Source organism: Penicillium chermesinum, assembly GCF_028974085.1.
Source record: "Penicillium chermesinum strain IBT 19713 chromosome Unknown utg000005l:1.0-4115287.0:1.0-4118363.0, whole genome shotgun sequence".
Taxonomy (NCBI): domain Eukaryota; kingdom Fungi; phylum Ascomycota; class Eurotiomycetes; order Eurotiales; family Aspergillaceae; genus Penicillium; species Penicillium chermesinum.
In genome coordinates, this window is record NW_026695315.1 from 1,096,102 (window position 1) to 1,113,142 (window position 17,041).

The 17,041-nt window shown below is 51.7% G+C and overlaps 7 protein-coding genes across 7 annotated transcripts; 4 read left to right on the top strand and 3 right to left on the bottom strand.

Annotated features, from left to right (window-relative positions):
• Nucleotides 1-430: 430 nt before the first annotated feature.
• N7468_006562 (M1 family metallopeptidase) lies at nucleotides 431-3,189 on the top strand (the record flags this gene model as incomplete). The annotated part of the gene is made up of 4 exons (XM_058475858.1): nucleotides 431-579; nucleotides 637-1,900; nucleotides 1,939-3,006; nucleotides 3,064-3,189. The coding sequence occupies 4 exons, from the start codon at nucleotides 431-433 to the stop codon at nucleotides 3,187-3,189; spliced, it is 2,607 nt and encodes an 868-aa protein (XP_058328748.1).
• Nucleotides 3,190-4,571: 1,382 nt separating this feature from the next.
• On the bottom strand, nucleotides 4,572-7,109 carry prp28 (mRNA splicing protein PRP28; the record flags this gene model as incomplete). The annotated part of the gene is made up of 3 exons (XM_058475859.1): nucleotides 4,572-4,725; nucleotides 4,783-6,725; nucleotides 6,801-7,109. 3 exons carry the CDS (start codon nucleotides 7,107-7,109, stop codon nucleotides 4,572-4,574), a joined length of 2,406 nt encoding a protein of 801 aa, XP_058328749.1.
• Nucleotides 7,110-7,900: 791 nt separating this feature from the next.
• N7468_006564 (putative mRNA splicing protein (Prp39)) lies at nucleotides 7,901-10,308 on the bottom strand (the record flags this gene model as incomplete). The annotated part of the gene is made up of 4 exons (XM_058475860.1): nucleotides 7,901-9,413; nucleotides 9,718-9,821; nucleotides 9,898-10,113; nucleotides 10,231-10,308. 4 exons carry the CDS (start codon nucleotides 10,306-10,308, stop codon nucleotides 7,901-7,903), a joined length of 1,911 nt encoding a protein of 636 aa, XP_058328750.1.
• Nucleotides 10,309-10,606: 298 nt separating this feature from the next.
• Nucleotides 10,607-11,277, top strand: N7468_006565 (mitochondrial 54S ribosomal protein mL59; the record flags this gene model as incomplete). Its single annotated transcript, XM_058475861.1, has 2 exons — nucleotides 10,607-11,176; nucleotides 11,236-11,277. 2 exons carry the CDS (start codon nucleotides 10,607-10,609, stop codon nucleotides 11,275-11,277), a joined length of 612 nt encoding a protein of 203 aa, XP_058328751.1.
• Nucleotides 11,278-11,789: 512 nt separating this feature from the next.
• N7468_006566 (uncharacterized protein) lies at nucleotides 11,790-12,929 on the bottom strand (the record flags this gene model as incomplete). Its single annotated transcript, XM_058475862.1, has 1 exon — nucleotides 11,790-12,929. One exon carries the CDS (start codon nucleotides 12,927-12,929, stop codon nucleotides 11,790-11,792), a length of 1,140 nt encoding a protein of 379 aa, XP_058328752.1.
• A 424-nt stretch (nucleotides 12,930-13,353) lies between these two features.
• N7468_006567 (uncharacterized protein) lies at nucleotides 13,354-13,617 on the top strand (the record flags this gene model as incomplete). Its single annotated transcript, XM_058475863.1, has 1 exon — nucleotides 13,354-13,617. The coding sequence occupies one exon, from the start codon at nucleotides 13,354-13,356 to the stop codon at nucleotides 13,615-13,617; it is 264 nt and encodes an 87-aa protein (XP_058328753.1).
• A 596-nt stretch (nucleotides 13,618-14,213) lies between these two features.
• hxB (putative molybdenum cofactor sulfurase protein (HxB)) lies at nucleotides 14,214-16,788 on the top strand (the record flags this gene model as incomplete). The annotated part of the gene is made up of 3 exons (XM_058475864.1): nucleotides 14,214-14,316; nucleotides 14,383-14,981; nucleotides 15,040-16,788. The coding sequence occupies 3 exons, from the start codon at nucleotides 14,214-14,216 to the stop codon at nucleotides 16,786-16,788; spliced, it is 2,451 nt and encodes an 816-aa protein (XP_058328754.1).
• Between the last annotated feature and the right edge of the window lie 253 nt (nucleotides 16,789-17,041).

A 17,041-nucleotide genomic window follows, 5' to 3' on the forward strand; every position in this document is an offset into this window, starting at 1 on the left:
GGAACAAAGAAAGAAAAAAAGCGGAAGGCCAATGGCGTTTCACCGCCCTGCAGTTTTGCCGCGGCATTTATTTCTTACGGGTATCCTCGAACAGCCTCGATCCCCTTCGAGGCGGTTTTCATTGTTTCAATTGTACTAATATAGATATATTTTTTAATACCGTGTATTATATAGCTCGGAGGGGTTCCCCGTGCTTGTCACTTTCTTTGTTTCCAGGTCCAATTGGGGTTGTTCCCGACACCGTTCCCCGATGCGACGTTTCTCCACGCGAGCGCTGCTTCAATCCAAAGCAAAGCCACCGCTTCTATCTGCCAGATCACCCCTCCCCCTCTTTGCCTCCGCCCCTCGCTCAGCGCCTGCTCTTAAGCCAACTCGCCTGAGCTCCTTTCCCCTTCCCCATATCCCCAAAAGATACTGTTCCTATCGCAGGATGTGCATCTCACGACGCGACGGCGTATCTGGCTCGACCAATGTGCAGGGCCGCGAGGTCTTGCCCACCAACGTCAAGCCAGTCCATTACGATTTGACTCTGGAACCCAACTTTGAAAAGTTTACTTACGACGGAACTGTCACGATTGAGTATGACACACCCGGCGAATTACCATTTCGCTGGCACCGCTGACCTGTCATGAATAGCCTCCATGTGAACGAAGACACCGACTTCATCTCTCTCAACACCAACGAGCTCAAGATCCATGATGCAGTCGTCTCCTCTAATGGCACGGTGGTCGAATCGAAGCCTCAAATCTCCACAAACAAAGATGCCCAGACCTCAACGATCAAGTTCCCTCAAGCGTTATCTGCGGGGTCGAGTGCCCAGCTGAAGCTCAACTTCTCAGGCATCTTGAACGACAACATGGCCGGTTTCTACCGTTCTTCATACCAAGAAAATGGGGAGACCAAATACATTGCTTCAACTCAGATGGAGCCCACCGACGCTCGCCGTGCTTTCCCTTGCTTTGACGAGCCTGCTCTTAAGGCCAAGTTCACGGTTACTTTGGTCGCTGATAAGGGCATGACTTGTCTGAGTAACATGGACGTTGCTTCTGAAACCGACGTCCAGGGCGGTGCGAAGAAGGCTGTCAAGTTCAACACCTCGCCTCTGATGTCCACTTATCTAGTTGCTTTTATTGTGGGCCATCTGAAATACGTGGAAACAAACAACTTCCGCGTCCCAGTCCGTGTCTACGCCACACCTGACCAGGACATTGAGCACGGACGCTTCTCTCTCGAGCTCGCTGCAAAGACTCTCGCGTTCTATGAGAAGGCTTTCGATAGCGAGTTCCCTTTGCCGAAGATGGATATGGTGGCAGTGCCCGACTTCAGCGCGGGGGCTATGGAGAACTGGGGTCTGATCACATACCGTATCGTCGATGTCCTGTTGGATGAGAAGACAGCCGGCGCTTCTCGCAAGGAGCGAATTGCCGAGACTGTCCAGCACGAATTGGCGCACCAATGGTTCGGTAACTTGGTGACTATGGACTTCTGGGATGGTCTGTGGCTCAACGAGGGTTTCGCTACATGGATGTCGTGGTACTCTTGCAACGTCTTCTACCCAGAGTGGAAGGTGTGGCAGACCTATGTCATTGATAACTTGCAGAGCGCTCTGTCTCTTGACTCACTTCGTAGCAGTCACCCTATCGAGGTTCCCGTCAAGCGTGCCGATGAGATCAACCAGATCTTCGATGCCATTTCTTACTCGAAGGGATCATCTGTCCTGCGTATGATCTCCAAATATCTTGGTGAGGATGTCTTCCTGCAGGGCGTTCGCAATTACATTAAGAAGCACGCCTACGGAAACACCGAGACTGGTGATCTATGGTCCGCCCTGGGTGATGCCAGCGGCAAGCCAGTCCAGTCTGTCATGGACGTCTGGACCAAGAATGTCGGGTTTCCTGTCGTCAGTGTGACTGAAAACCCCGCCACGTCCTCTATCAGCCTAAAGCAGAACCGATTCCTCCGCACTGGCGACGTCAAGCCCGAGGAGGATCAAGTCTCTACCCCGTCATGCTCGGTCTTCGCAGCAAGGAGGGTATAGATGAAAACACCATGCTCACTGAGCGTGAGAAGGAGTTCAAGGTTCCCGACCTTGATTTCTACAAGCTCAATGCCGACCACTCCGCCATCTATCGCACCTCCTACTCCCCAGAGCGTCTTGCCAAGCTCGCCAAGGCTGCTCGCGATGGCCTGCTCACTGTTGAAGATCGTGCCGGTATGATTGCGGACTCTGGTGCCCTGGCTGCTTCCGGATACCAGAAGACTTCCGGTCTGCTTTCTCTGCTCCAGGGACTGGACACTGAGTCCGAATTCGTCGTTTGGAATGAAATTTTGACTCGTATTGGAGGCCTCCGTGCTGCTTGGCTATTCGAGGACCAGAAGACTAAGGATGCTCTGAAGAGCTTCCAGCGTGCCCTGGTTAGCGCCAAGGCCCACGAGGTCGGCTGGGAGTTCTCCGAGAGTGACGGCCACATTCTTCAGCAGCTCAAGGCCCTCATGTTTGGCGCCGCCGGTCTAGCCGAGGACCCCGTTGTGGTTAAGGCTGCTCAAGACATGTTTGCTCGTTTCGCTGCAGGCGATATCTCCGCCATCCACCCCAACATCCGCGGCAGTGTCTTCACTATCGTCCTGAAGAACGGTGGTTCTAAGGAGTACGAGGTTATCCTTGATCGCTTCCGCAATGCCCCTACTTCCGACGAGAAGACCACTGCTCTCCGCTGTCTCGGTGCTGCCGAAGACCCTGAGCTCATCAAGCGTACCCTTGATCTGGCTACCAGCGGCGAGGTCAAGAACCAGGACATCTACATGCCCCTGGGTGGCCTCCGCAACCACACTGCCGGTATCCAGGCCCGCTGGACTTGGCTCAAGGAGAACTGGGATGAGATCTACAAGCGTCTTCCCCCGTCTCTTGGTATGCTGGGCACTGTCGTTCAGCTCACTACTGCCAGTTTCTCTACCCAAGCTCAGCTCGATGAGGTCGATGCTTTCTTCAAATCTAAGGATACTAAGGTATGAATTCCCCCCATGGGCGCTTCCTTCCGTGCAAGTAACTGACATAAGTCATAGGGATACGACCGCGCTGTTTCCCAGAGTCTTGATGCCATTCGCGCCAAGGTTAACTGGATCAACCGTGACCGCGAGGACGTCGAGACCTGGCTCAACAAGAACCAGTACTTGCAGAGCAAGCTATGAGTCCCTTTTGTTTAGCATGGCGTGGTAGTCATTCTGTTCGGGCTTTGGCTTTTTTGCCCTTTCCTTTCTAGCGGGGGCCCTTTTATTTTCAACCCGCCTTTACACTCCACTCTCCTAGCAACTTATCTAGTTGAAATGTACTAGTGCAGTGATTACCCTCGCTGAATTGCATGATTCGGGACCATAAAACATGGTAGCTATTCCTGGAAATAGTTGAAATCGAGTTTAGGAAGGCGAGGCCTATCTAGAACCTTTTCCTGGTGATTTCCTAATATATTCTTGTCAAATCTGTCATGATGCCCACCAGCAAGAGATATGGTGTGGACGAATCTAACTCAGATAGATTTTCTAAATGGAGCTGTCACCTGATGCAGACTTTATGGGTATCCTTTATTGGTGCTGTATGCAGAAAGTGGAAAGGTCATTTTTTTTTTGACTGGGCGAAGAGCCACTATGGCCGGCCGTGCTATCTAGAACGCATACTTGAGTGAGGATGATAATCCCATCAGGGTATCTAGGCATGAACACCCACTGCATCTCATCTACAAGCACAAGCTACTCAATCCGAATCTGATGTCGAGGTAACGCTACAGCAAACGACGCCATGAAGGTTGAGTAGATGTAAGAAGAGAAAAGACAGAACCAGGAGATTTTTTCTGCTAGTATCTGGCGGAAAAGCCACGAAAGTTGATCCTGGTGGATTTTGCTAGATTTTGGTGTCACATTCTATGACCGGGGCTTTAACACTACAGCAAACGACAACATAATAGTTGAGTAGATGTAAAAAGAGAAAATACAGAACCAGTAAAAATTTTTTGGCTAGTATCTGGCGGAAAAGTCACGAAAGTCGATCCTGGTGAGTTTTGCCGGAAATTGGTGGAAGTGGGATGGTCAAGCTACACCTAATCAAAGCTATGAAGGTCGAGTGGTTGTAAGAAGAGAAAAGACAGAACCAGGAGATTTTTTCTGCTAGTATCTGGCGGAAAAGCCACGAAAGTCGATCCTGGTGAATTTTGTTGGAAATTGGTGTCACTTTCTAGAACTGAGTGTCAAGCAGGAAACTTGATGAAGATTGATTCACCGGAGTACATGATAAGAATACATTGGTTGCTAGATTTGAATCCTGGTATCGTGAATAACTAACGCGGGACCTTACCCGGATCATCCTTGACGACGAAAGACTTGACCACCCATTTCGTTGGCTCGCTTCCATTCTCTCTGGCTATTAGCCGAGGCAAAGGGGGTGCATCGGTTTCGGATTGACATTAGAAGGGCCTGTAATAAATTGAGGCACTCGCGCTTGGGGCCCTTCGGAATGGCCAACCATGTGGACCCTGACCATATCGCTGCTGTGACTGAGGTGCTAGTTTCGACTGGCCACCCTATGGCCAGCCTCCCTTTCCACCCGCACCGGAGCTGTCCTCGATCTTCTTCCCATGGCCTCGTGTGGGCTTAGATTGAGCTGCTTCGTGCCTGCGAAGCTCGTCCGGCACGCGGGAAATGGGAGATTTAGCGAGCATTTGCTTGAGATCGTACCTAGAGGATTGTTAGCATGTGATGGGATCGGATGGGGGGACTAAAGGGTGAACGAACATGACATCAGCGTCTTCATTGCCCAGGAATGTGATAGCGACACCACTCTTGCCCGCACGACCGGTACGACCGATACGGTGGGTGTAGGTCTCAATGGAAGACGCCATGTTGAAATTGATGACGAGTGACACATCGGGTACATCGATACCTCGTCCAGCAAGATCTGTTGCAACGAGAATTTCCGCTTGACCGTTACGGAGGGCAGCAAGGGCGGCTTCACGCTGTTCCTGGGTTTTGGAACCATGGAGGGTAACCGCTGAGAAGCCCATGTGCCTGATGTCGCGGGCAACAGCATCACAGTTGCGCTTGATATTGACGAAGACGATGATCGGTGGCCTGAAGGTGCGAGAGCCTAGGATCTCGGCAAGTCGTTTCTTGCGCTTTTCTTCGCCGGTGATCAACTCGACATGTTGCTCGACTGTATCGACGGCTTCACCCACATTGCCGACGCTGATGACGGCCGGTCGTCGCAAATACTTTCGGGCAATTCGTTCGACAGCTGCAGGCATGGTGGCAGTGTACATCATTGTCTGGCGGTATCGGTATCGGCGCATAGCGAGCGAGTTCTCGGCTTCATCGGTGTCAGGCTTTTCATTGGTCACAGGGAGCGCGTCCAGGATCTTATTCACGGGGTCTTCGAACCCCATATCGATCATACGATCGGCTTCATCCATGATCACGTAGCAACATTGGTTAAGGACTAGCATACGTCTTTCGAGAAAATCGACCAGACGACCAGGGGTAGCAATGATAATTTCCGCGCCGTTACGGAGATTGTAGTTTTGTTCGTCGATGGAGTGGCCACCGACGATACTGACGACCTTGAAACCAAGAGGTCCAGTGAACTTCATTGTTTCACTTTCGATCTGCTGGGCCAACTCACGGGTCGGAGCCAGGACAATAGCGTATGGGCCTTCGGCAATACGCCAGGGCTCTTCTGTAAAACGTGGTAACGTCATGATGTACATGAGAAGAGGAAGTATGAAAGCTGCAGTTTTACCGGAACCTGTCTGGGCAACACCAATAAGATCACGAGATTCGAGGGCAGTAGGAATTGCGGCACGCTGAATGGGCGTCGGATCTTTGTATCCGACCTGTTCAACTAGTTCCAGCACGCGATTTGACAATCCACTCTCAGCCCAAGAGCGCATCGGATTGGGCACGCTGCCTCCCTTGGTAGAAATCTCGAAATCTTCTTTGAAGATCCGCCAGTCTCGCTCGCGCATATCTTTGAGAGCTTTCTGGCTCCAGTGCTTGTCGATCTGGGTACGCTTATCCTCCTCGCGACGGCGTCGCTCCATCTCGAGGACCTCCTTTGCGCGCATTTCACCCGACTCATGATCTCTCGTTTCCAGGGCCCGTGCGTACCTCTGCGCCTGTTGATCTACAACATCGTCACCGAAGCCTGCCAGCCTGCCTCGCCCGAAGAAGTTTGCCTCATGTTTGTGCTGGTAAAGGGGATTGTAGTCGCGACTCGTGTCCTCGTCAGCGCTCCACGCGAAATTGAATTTGTCGGCGGCTCCCCGCTTTCGCTTCTTCACTGAGAAATTTGAGGTCTGTTCCGATCCCAAGTAGTACTGTCGGACCATTTTTGCTTGTGCAACCGTTTCGTCCTCTTCCGCGAGACACTTCTCTGCCTTCGAGCCACGTTTTTCTTTCCCGGAAGCTGGAGGGGGAGATGGGAGCATACGGTCATTTCTAGATCGCTCGTCGTAATTGTCACGCATGGCCCGAGGGCCAGTGGGGGCTCTTTCACCGGAGGATCGGCTGTCTTGTATCATATCATCATGCTTCGCGTTGTTGTATCTCGCTATGCTGGAACCTGCAGCTTTGGTCTCCCCAAACTTCATCCTATCATCCTTGGGCTTCTGCGCAGCTGCAACCTCGGCAGCCCGTTTCTCAAGCGCGATCCTCTCGCGTTCTTTCTTTGATAAGAATTTCGGCTAAAGGACGACCGTCTTGTTAGATTACCGGTGGCATAAGAATGGACTATTCACAAGTTATCACGAGAGGCATACCTTGGAAGCAGCATCATCACGTTCTTTCTTCGCGCGCAAGATCTCATCTGCATTTTTAGCTTGACCAGATGATTTCTTAGTACCCCATCCCTGTTTCTGTCTTTTCGTTTCCACAGGAAGTCCTGGTGGGTTCATGTCCGGAGGAGGCGCTGGTGGGTTCATGTCCGGAGGAGGCGCTGGTGGGTTCATGTCCGGAGGTGGAGGGGGTGGTACGCCAGATTCCAATGGAGGCGGCGGGGGTGGTGAAGGCGGCCTTTGGGGGGAAGCTGGAGCGGCCCCTCCAAAGCCGTTGGTATTACCTCCCTCCATCGTGGCGCTTGGGGGAGTGATGGATGGGAGAACGAAAGAGCGAAACGCGAAACGGCAAATACGTGGATGTTGAAAATCTACGGCAGACTGTAAGAGCTCGCTGTGCAAAGCGGTGAAATATCACGTGGTGATAAGGAATAACCCGTTGTTACAGGATGAGGCTGAACGAGAGAACCGAACACGGGCACTCCAAACCCAAGCTAATGGAATGATGGGCCATCCCAACATTCGGAAACTAAATGGGAAAAGCTAATGCTTTTGGTATTTTGCTAGTTGATATGCATATTTAAGCGATGTACGGATTTTCTTTTGATTTTCTCCAAGTTGGATTAGAAACACGTCCTTTATGGTCGACTTCGGAACGTTTTATATATGCGAATGGAGACAAATGGCGTACGAGTATTATCTCCAATTTGGATAGCATATTAGTTCAAATTTAAGTACGCAGCATTATATCAGGACTAGCACCCGCGACATCATTATGCTGCAAATAAGACCACTCCTTTAAAAGCAATAGTAAATTAGAAGCCTCCATATATAGTATGATTACAGAATTTGTGCTGGACCATGAAAGTTCAACTACGAGCCTTACAGACTTGTGAACGAAGAAGATAAGAAAGAAATTGATTGGTACTACAGAGAAAGAAGGATACCCACCCAGAAGAAAGGGGAAAGAAACAAACCACAACACCGAATTGGAGATGGGCAAATGCCGCTCAAGAAATTGCAATATTCGTAAACAAATCCGAGGGGGGATATTTTGAAACCGTTAGTGGGTCTGGGGTATCTTTTTAGGCCTGGGGAGCACCGTTCAGAGCGCCTTCCTGCTGGTAGTAGGCGTAAGCTTGCGCTGCGGCTGGGTCGGCAGCAGGCTGCTGCGAGGAAATAAGATCAGCAGCGGCGGGGGAGTAGGCGTAATGGCCGCCAGTACGAACTAGCGCGATAGAAGCAGGGCCATGGATTTCTCGATCCAAAGTGATGTACTCTTTGGCCGAGTCGGCAGTGCCTCGCTCGAGCAAGTAAGTCATGTAGAGTTCGACTAGTTCCTTCACGGCTTCGGGAGGCAGGGTGCTCTTAGATCGCACGTCAGAAATTACACCCTTAATGCGTTCGTAGGCTTTGGACTCGGTCTCGGCGCTGGTGGGCTGTTCGATCTCCAGCTTGAGATAGCTGGACCAGAAGGGGCGGCTGTCCAGGTAGTACTGCTTGTTCTCTTCAAAGACCTGGCGAGCTTCCTCGGGTGCACCCTTGATCTTCCACAGAAGGCGAGCCCACTCAGCAACCAGAGCAGCCTTGGTGCCCATATCAACCTCCGGGGAGTTCAGTTGGGTCTTGTAAACTTCGATGGCAGCATCAAGGCCACCGTGACGGCGAGACAAATTGGCCAGCGACACAATGGTTTCAACATGGCTAGGCATGTTGATCAAAATGCCCAGATGAATTTCCTTTGCCACTTCAGTGCGGCCAACCATCTCCTCGAAGTAGGCATAATGCAGTCGAATGGTAGGCAGAGCAATGGGGACAAAGATGCAAACAGCACGTTGGTAGATTAAACGCACTTCTTCCTCCTTGTCAGGCTGAGCTGTCATCCATCGAGCGTAACGGAGCCAGAACTCTTCATGGAAGGCACAGGTTACGAGACAGCGCTCATACAGGAACCGGATACGGTCAAATGAACCTTCGGACTCTTCAAAATCGAGGTACTTCCGCCAGTTGACAAGCTGGGCCTCATCGAGCTCGGTGACGTGGAAGTAAGGGCGCTTGATCTCAGATTCGAATGCCCAGCGACTGTTTACCTCGGCCTGGGTTTTGTGGAAGGTCTCCAGGACCTGCGCATCGAGCCGGAGACGAAGCTCGTGCTCAATCTCGGCCTCGCTCTTACCTCCGACTTGAGCAAACATGGTCTCAACCTCGGCACGGAGTTGAGTCAGGACATCCTTCGGGGCGAGTTCGGCAAGGGGACGAAGCTGGGCCATGTGACGGTAGCGTTCGAAGTATCGAGCATATTGGTGCATGGGCACATGGATGACACGGGCCAAGATCGCAAAGATCTTGTCATGAGCCTCAAGGCGTTCCTCGTACACGATGTACTTATCCCAGAGGTCGTGACCGTAGAAATCGTGACCAACGACGGCTAGGGCGCGTTCGAAAAGTCTGTTGAGCTTTGGGTCAGCATCGGGACATCTTGGACTGATCAATGAAGGACAAGGAAGGGAGAGAAGGATTGGGAGTTTATCAAGCGCAATATGCACGAGGAGACATTCATATCGCTGCCTCGGTCGAGAAGAGACAGCCAGATAGAAGCTATAGGGGAGGGGGGTAAGTTAAGCAAGAAAGCCTGTGCTTTGAGCGCCAAGACCGGTGCTTTGGTGTATCGGTGCAAGAGGGAAAGTTGAGTTCTGCTCGGGAAGGTAGCAGCTCGGGTGAGCCATAGGTGAGATGTGCAATGCGATTGCCGTCCGGGTCGGTTAGGTTTCGAATGAGCTGCTAAACCAGCGCGCATCCATTCGACTCCTCCACAGTTTGCGCATCGGGCCGGCAGAAGCGTCTCAGCTACGTCGGTAGTGGGTAGGGTGAAGGGAAGCCCAACGGGCATGTTCCAACTTACTCTCGAATGATGACAGGGTCGTGGGAAGTCTCTGCTTTGAAGGAACAATAGTTGGCCCACAAATCAACGGACATGGGAATGCTGGCAATGCCGCGTTCATAGACCTGAGCAGCATGTAAGTACCCATTCGCAGAGTACCACCGTTGGTATACGGAATTAGAAGGTAGGACTGAAGCTTACCATCTCCGCGGCTTCAGTGCCAGTGGTCGCAAACTCCATGTCGGCATACTTCTTCCAGTAGGCGAAAAAGAGGGGGAATTTGGCGAGGAACTTGTCATAGATACGGCGCGCAGTGGTGATGGCCTGGGGGTTGGAGTTGCGGTTGATCCCACCTTCGAGCGACTCAGCGACGCTCACGAGCTGCTCCCACGTTCCGTAGTCGTCAGGATCGACGCGCTGTTCATCTTATTAGAACCATAACAAGTTAAATAGCCCCGCACACGGGTCCTCAGCGGTGGGCTATCGCGGGTCCTTGCGCGGGTCTTCGTTGGGAGCGACGCGTCACAAACGTACCAGTTCAAGCTCAAGTCTCAGCAGCTCCGCATTCTCCTGCTCAGAGCCCCCATACTCGTAATCCGGGACGGGCTCCATCTTGGAGGATGCACAAGCAGGGAGGGGAAATGTTCTTCTGTAGCACTGTCACAGATACCGATGAAGAACAGCTGTTGGGTAACAATGCGGGGAGGATCGGAAAAGGTGATGAAACTAGAGCAACGAAATGCGGAAACGAAAAAGACTGAGATAACTAGTTAACTGAACAATCGTTCACCGCTTCAGGCAGTAAGGCGACAATATTTCCACAACTGGACTAGTGTGAATGGAAGCAACCACTTCAACTTTAGAATTTCCCCGACAAGCTGGTTTGTCTCCGCCAATTGCATTTGGAATCATGTCTGCAGCATCATCAGCAGTAGGCAATTTGCCTACCAGGCTGCGCAATTTCTTCGCCCGTTATCCTCCCCAGAAATACTCCGCCTTAGTTGCGCCTCAGCCAACACCGCGGGAAGCTAGCCAGGCAGAGGGCACAGAAGCCGCTGAAAAGTCCCTGCCATCGCCTTACACACCCAACCGTGATGCCAAGGGTACTCCGAAACCCGATCTGGAGAAGTATTCGTTCTCCCGCGCACTTCTACACAACGACCCTAATTTTCCAAACCCTTTCCTCCCTCAGAAGATCTTCCGCACTGGGAAGTGGAAGGGTCCACGCTATGGACTTCGAGAACAAGCAGATCTAGTCAAATTGGCCCAGAAGTACAATGTTGAGCCTCTTCTCCCACCTGGACCTAAGTCGACTCCTTACAAGGCTGCTCGTCTCTCGGAGCGTGGCTTGGCTATTAAGGGTACTGGTATTGGCCAGAAGGTTAAGGGTCACAAGTGGGAGCGTACTATGGAGGCTCGCTTGGAGGACCGCCGCAAGGCAATGATGGAGATGCCGGAGATGATCCGTCTGTGGAAGCAGGTAAGTTCTCATCAGTTATGGCAGTTTTCGATGGCTGCGGCTAACGGTGTTCTTAACAGAGAGGCCATGGTCGTGGATGGCGCCAATGGCCCAAGCGGTAAACTCGGACGCCCAATTTTGGTTGTTTTACATGGTCGCCATATATTTCGTGAAAACCGACTATCTACCAAGCGACCGTTTTGCCTTACTCGAGATGAGACTGCCGTTGGGCCATCTTCTATTCTCGCCAGCATCTGTATGACCATTGCCGGGGTTTTGGGATGGAGTTACTTTCGCCATTTTCAACATATCTGTATCATATTATTCAAACTCCAGAGTATCACAGCGATTCATGCTTGGATGTTTAGTCCCTGTGTCAATAAGAATCAATTCATCAATTTTCGTGGTAGCCGATCACTAGTATGTGCTACGAGTACCCATCAGAACGAACAATCTTGAGCATCGTCGAGAAGTTGATGTGATCATTGCATTATGCTCTTGAGTCATAAAGGCTTTCGTCTACTAGTACTAGTATAGTATTAGGAGTATGGATAGCCCGGAGCAAAATAGGGTTATGGGCATATTCGTCAGCAATTTTGGGACTGATTGACGCTAGATCACTGGAATGTAAAATTTACCCCTCTACAACTTGCTTCCTCCATGTCAAGTAAACAACGTAGTACTTCTCTGAATTTTCTTCCTCCACGGTGCGAATTTCAGAAGTGGTTTCAAAAGGCCTGAGAGTGGGACTTAGAGGTGCTTCATTTGCGGCTGCTTGGCCTGCCAGAGCAGTATCAGGCTGAGTTTCTGGTCCCACCGGTGGCGATGGGATAACCCGCCAGATGCTTCCCTGCATCTGCAGGTCATCCTCCGTGGCACCCACCCAGGTATACGCTCTTAGCGTGCTTGGATCGGCGACGAGGTACACGTGTTTCTCGACATCCATGGGGAATTTCCATTGGTGGGCCATCTGCAGAATGGAATCCAGCTGATTCCTCTTGCGCAGAACCGTTTCGAACTCAATGACGAGTTCGTTCAGGGTGGGAATGAGCATAAACCGGTTTCCCCAGGCTCTTGGGTTGTATTCTCGATTCGTATTTCCCATCTCAGCTGCATGAGTTCGCCCTTGTCGGAACGGGTCAATGCCCAACGGGTCGTCATTCTCCCATAGCCACCAGTCCGTGTGCCGGAGTGTGATGGTCATCTTTTTCGGCGCGATCCTGATGTCGCTTCGCATGCCGCGTTCATCGTTGTCGCCGATCTTGAGTCCCCGGAGGATACTGTGCCAATGATCGTCTTCGAGAGCGAACTGTTGGAAGAAGAAATGCAGATGATACACTTGGGCCCGTTGCTCTGGGCTCATTTTCTGGAAGTACGCCACCGGTGACGTGGCGTTCTTTACGTGAGGAGGGGCGCGATAGAACCAGAACGTGTGCTCATTGACTGCTGCAGGCAAAAGTGACGCCTCAAGGTAGATCTGTTGGCACGTTTGGAGCAAGGCTGTTGGGATGCATCTCGGTTGTTTGTAACCCGGACGGTAATAGAAAGCGTGGCGCTGATATAGCGAGTCCGGATCCTTCTTGGACCTATCATCCGATTCAAGAGACAAGGCGTAGATGTGATTGCGGATCTCCGCTGGTAAGATTGTAAAAAGCGGACATTCGGTTTGTTCGATAGCAGGCAGTTGAGGAACAAGAACCGAGTTGGCTTGACCGACACGGTCTGTGTTACCCACCACTCTGTTAGCGTGTCTAGCACGGAGCTTCCGAGGCATTGTTCAGAAGATCTTCCAAGCTTTAGAAGAATGAGCGTTCCTTCGGTGGCAATTTATATGCTGATCAGACCCCGCGGAATGAGTTAGCCCCCGGGGCTGTTCGTGATCTATGAACGTCTACTGGCGGCAGTGGTTCAAGACACTGTGCCAGTCAACAGGCAACAACGGGCAATGATAGGCAACACAAGTGGAGCCCACGGGTAAGGTCGAATGAACCTCCTCGATCGTATTGTCTAGCTGAGTATCTGAGAGACTAGTCATTTCCTGCAGCCACCTGTGGCCCGGTAATGCGTCCACCGATCAGTGCAGAGCAATTATATTTGCGGAGGCGTGAGGCCCGCGGTTTCGACGCTGGTGAGATGGCCCTGCACGCAAGTCTTGGAAGCCCTGGAGGTTGTTCACATAACACATGACGTAGACTTGAATGGAGGTTCCAACAGATGCCAAGAGGTACCCGCAGATGCGATTGTCCACTTTATCACTTTATGGCTCGAGACAGGCGGCCGAGTCCACTCGGGTGAGTCTCCTCAACCCGTCCGCAGCACCCGCCGCGACCGTCATTGAGGCGACTTTGCCTCCGTCACATGACTGGGGATGGCTTGGAAATAGCGTTCACCGCGTATGGCAAACACCATTTCCGAATCCTGCTGATCTGCTTGGCGTATCAAAATTGGCCGTGCTGCAGTAGCCCCGATATTGTTCAGATTCGTTTGGACTTGCAGGTGGGTCATCCGCCACTTGAACCCTTCGGTAGGCTCCGTCAAGGCTGCTTATCTGCAAGCCCCTCACGAGGAACAGTCATATATGCAAGTTTCTCGTGGCTGCGGGTTGGAGTTTTATGCAGCGGAAAATGCCTTTTTGATGTACTACATGCTCGAACCCCCACGGCTCCATCAGCTCAAATCTGCCAGGTCTTGTATATAAGAGATCATTCTGACCAGGCTTAGAAGGATGGACTCTCATACTGTCTTGCTGCTCAGTATAGAATAGCAATTGCTGTATTTTCGCTTTATTGATTGAGCACGTGGAAGTGTTGTTTGGGCTTCCAGAACTGAGTTGATTCCGAGCTTTTTTTACATTTCTACCGTTTGGTTGTTCCCAGCCATCCTCATCCCGACGATTCCGTTCAACTTATATCCACATCCCCTCATCACCACCTCTCGAAGAGAACAGCTGCAACCCTTCTGAGGACACGTCCGAAGTCGTGTTGCAGCTGCACCCCTGCAGGCCGCGGAGGCTCTGAACAGTGAACTCTTGAAGTCTTCCCTCGTTACAAACTGCATCATGGACGCAGACCTTGGCTCAGGCCAGGCCCTGAGTGGTTACTCCAAAGGATACTGTGCGAGCGTCGACGCGATTCGAAACCAGGAATACCCTCTTATGAATGGTATGAATTCTTGCATCCGGGTTTCCCGGTTTGCTACTTCTCGAAGACATGTGCTGATATCTACAGACACCACTTATCTCGATCATGCTGGGACCACCCTCTATGCTAAATCCACCATCGAGGCCTTTGCAGGTGACATGAACAGTAACATCTTTGGCAATCCTCATTCCATGTCCCTGTCCTCACAGCTCTCAACCCAACGCACTGATGATGTTCGTCTTCGTGTTCTTCGTTTCTTCAACGCAGACCCGGACGAGTTCGACGTGGTTTTTGTGGCAAATGCAACCGCCGCCATAAAGCTTGTGGCAGATGCCTTTCGCGACTTTGACAACCGCGGTTTCCAGTATGGCTACCACCTGGATTCTCACAATAGTATAGTCGGGGTGCGCGAAGTCGCCCATCTCGGCCATCAGTATTTCAGCTGCGATACCGAGGTTGATATGTGGATTTCCGAGCTGGCCTCTAAGCAAGTCAAAGTCCCCACTTTGATTGCTTACCCGGGGCAATCCAATATGAACGGACGTCGCCTTCCACTTCGCTGGTGCAACCAGATCCGCTATGCCGCCAGAGAAACCGGGAGCCGCGTGTTTACATTGCTTGATGCTGCGTCTCTCGTCTCCACTTCTCCGCTTGACTTGAGCGCCGTTGCTCCTGACTTTACGGCTGTGAGTTTCTACAAGATCTTTGGCTTCCCGGACTTGGGGGGCCTTGATTGTTCGCAAGGAGGCTGGTCATATCTTCGAACGCCGCAAGTACTTTGGTGGAGGTACCGTCGACATGGCTCTGGCTACTCTCCAGTGGCATGCCAAAGCAGAGCAGTCCCTCCATAGTCGCCTTGAAGATGGGACAATTGCATTCCATAACATCATTGCTTTGAATGCTGCAATGGATACCCATGAGCGGCTTTACCGGTCAATGGCAAATATCTCTGCCCATACAGCCTGTCTCGCCGAGCTGCTTTTCGAGCGACTTTCAAAGTTGACCCATTGGAACCAGCGGACAGTCTGCCAAATTTATCACTCGCGCTCCTCCACCTATGGCTGCACCGAAACCCAGGGCCCAATCATCGCATTCAATCTATGTAACAGTCAAGGTGAATGGATACCCAAGAGCGAGGTTGAGAAACTGGCCACCGTCCAAAACATCCAAATTCGCACTGGCGGAGTTTGCAACCCAGGCGGCGTGGCATCCGCTCTTGGGTGGGACGGCACTGAGCTTCGCAACTTGTACTCCAAAGAAGAATTACGCTGCGGTGATAGTAATGATATCATGGCTGGTCGACCGACTGGCATTCTGCGTGTCAGCTTGGGTGCCATGACCAATATGACCGATGTCGAATCCTTTGCCAATTTTGTGGAGGACTTCTACGTTGAAAAGAGCGCACCTGTCGTCGCCGTCAACCCTACTCTTGAGAACCCCATCGACCGCCATTTCTATATCGAAAGCCTTGCTGTGTTCCCGATCAAGAGTTGCGGTGCTTTCAAAATCCCCGAAGGAAAACGCTGGGAGGTGAAGCCCGAGGGGCTTGCTTGGGATCGCGAGTGGTGCCTGATCCATCAAGGAACTGGAGCAGCGCTGAATCAAAAGCGATATCCTCGCATGGCGCTTATTCGTCCAGACGTTGATCTCGAACGGGGTGTGCTCCGCATCCATTGCGATGGCATGAAAGATTCTGTGAGTCTGGAAATCTCGCTCGGTTGGGAACAAACGGGCAGCCTTATTTCTACTTCCATGTGTCCCATGTCGACCAAGCGCTCCACAGTATGCGGAGACCAACTCGCCCTGCATGCCTATGCATCTCCGGTCGTGTCAACCTTCTTCTCCGATTTCCTCGGTGTGCCATGCACCCTTGCCCGGTTCCCTCCTCAGAGTGCGAATCGCTACTCTCGACCCTCTCGCTCGCACTCCTGGAAGCACAAGGTCCGCAAAATCATCATGCCGGGATCGTTCCCCCCAGACCTTCCCCCTCCAGTCCGCGAGCAGGGCCGCAACCCTCTTCTGTTAGCAAACGAGATGCCTATTCTGATCGTCTCACGCTCCTCAGTGAACCGTCTGAACGAAAATATCAAAGCGAAGGGCCGCCCCATCTCCGGCTCCCCCAAGGCGGTTGCCGCAGACGTCTTCCGCAGCAATATCGTCGTAGCCGAGCGCCTCACCAAACTCGGCGACGCCGAACAACCCTATGCCGAGGATATGTGGTCTTCGCTCCAGATTGGCCCGGAGAAGCTCCGCGTGGACGTCATGGGCTCCTGCGAGCGCTGCCAGATGGTCTGCATTGACCAGCTCACTGGTATCCGACGTGAGGAGCCCTTTTCGACTCTAGCTAAGACCCGTACTCTCGATGGGAAGGTACTCTTCGGAAGATATGCTGCCCTTGCTCGTGCCGAGATCGACGCTATGGAGTGGGAACCACCTGCTCGTCGCACTGTCATGGTGGGCGACCTGGTTGTGCCGAAGTATAGCGAGACCTAAGCTTGGTGCACCATTACTGTTACATTATTCAAATTGTTAAAACATTCTTCCTGCCTACGTTTTTACCTGGATAGTTTATTCCCAGGCAGACTTGATTTTCGGGGTTTCTCCACTGATCTAACGAATCTATGTGTTTCTTCTTGCGGTGATTTTGATTCTAGATGCTTGAAAATGACCATTTTGCTAAATTTTTTTTGATCTTGCGACAAGTCTTTCCAATAACACAATGTTCTTGTCCTTCGTTCTGATTTAT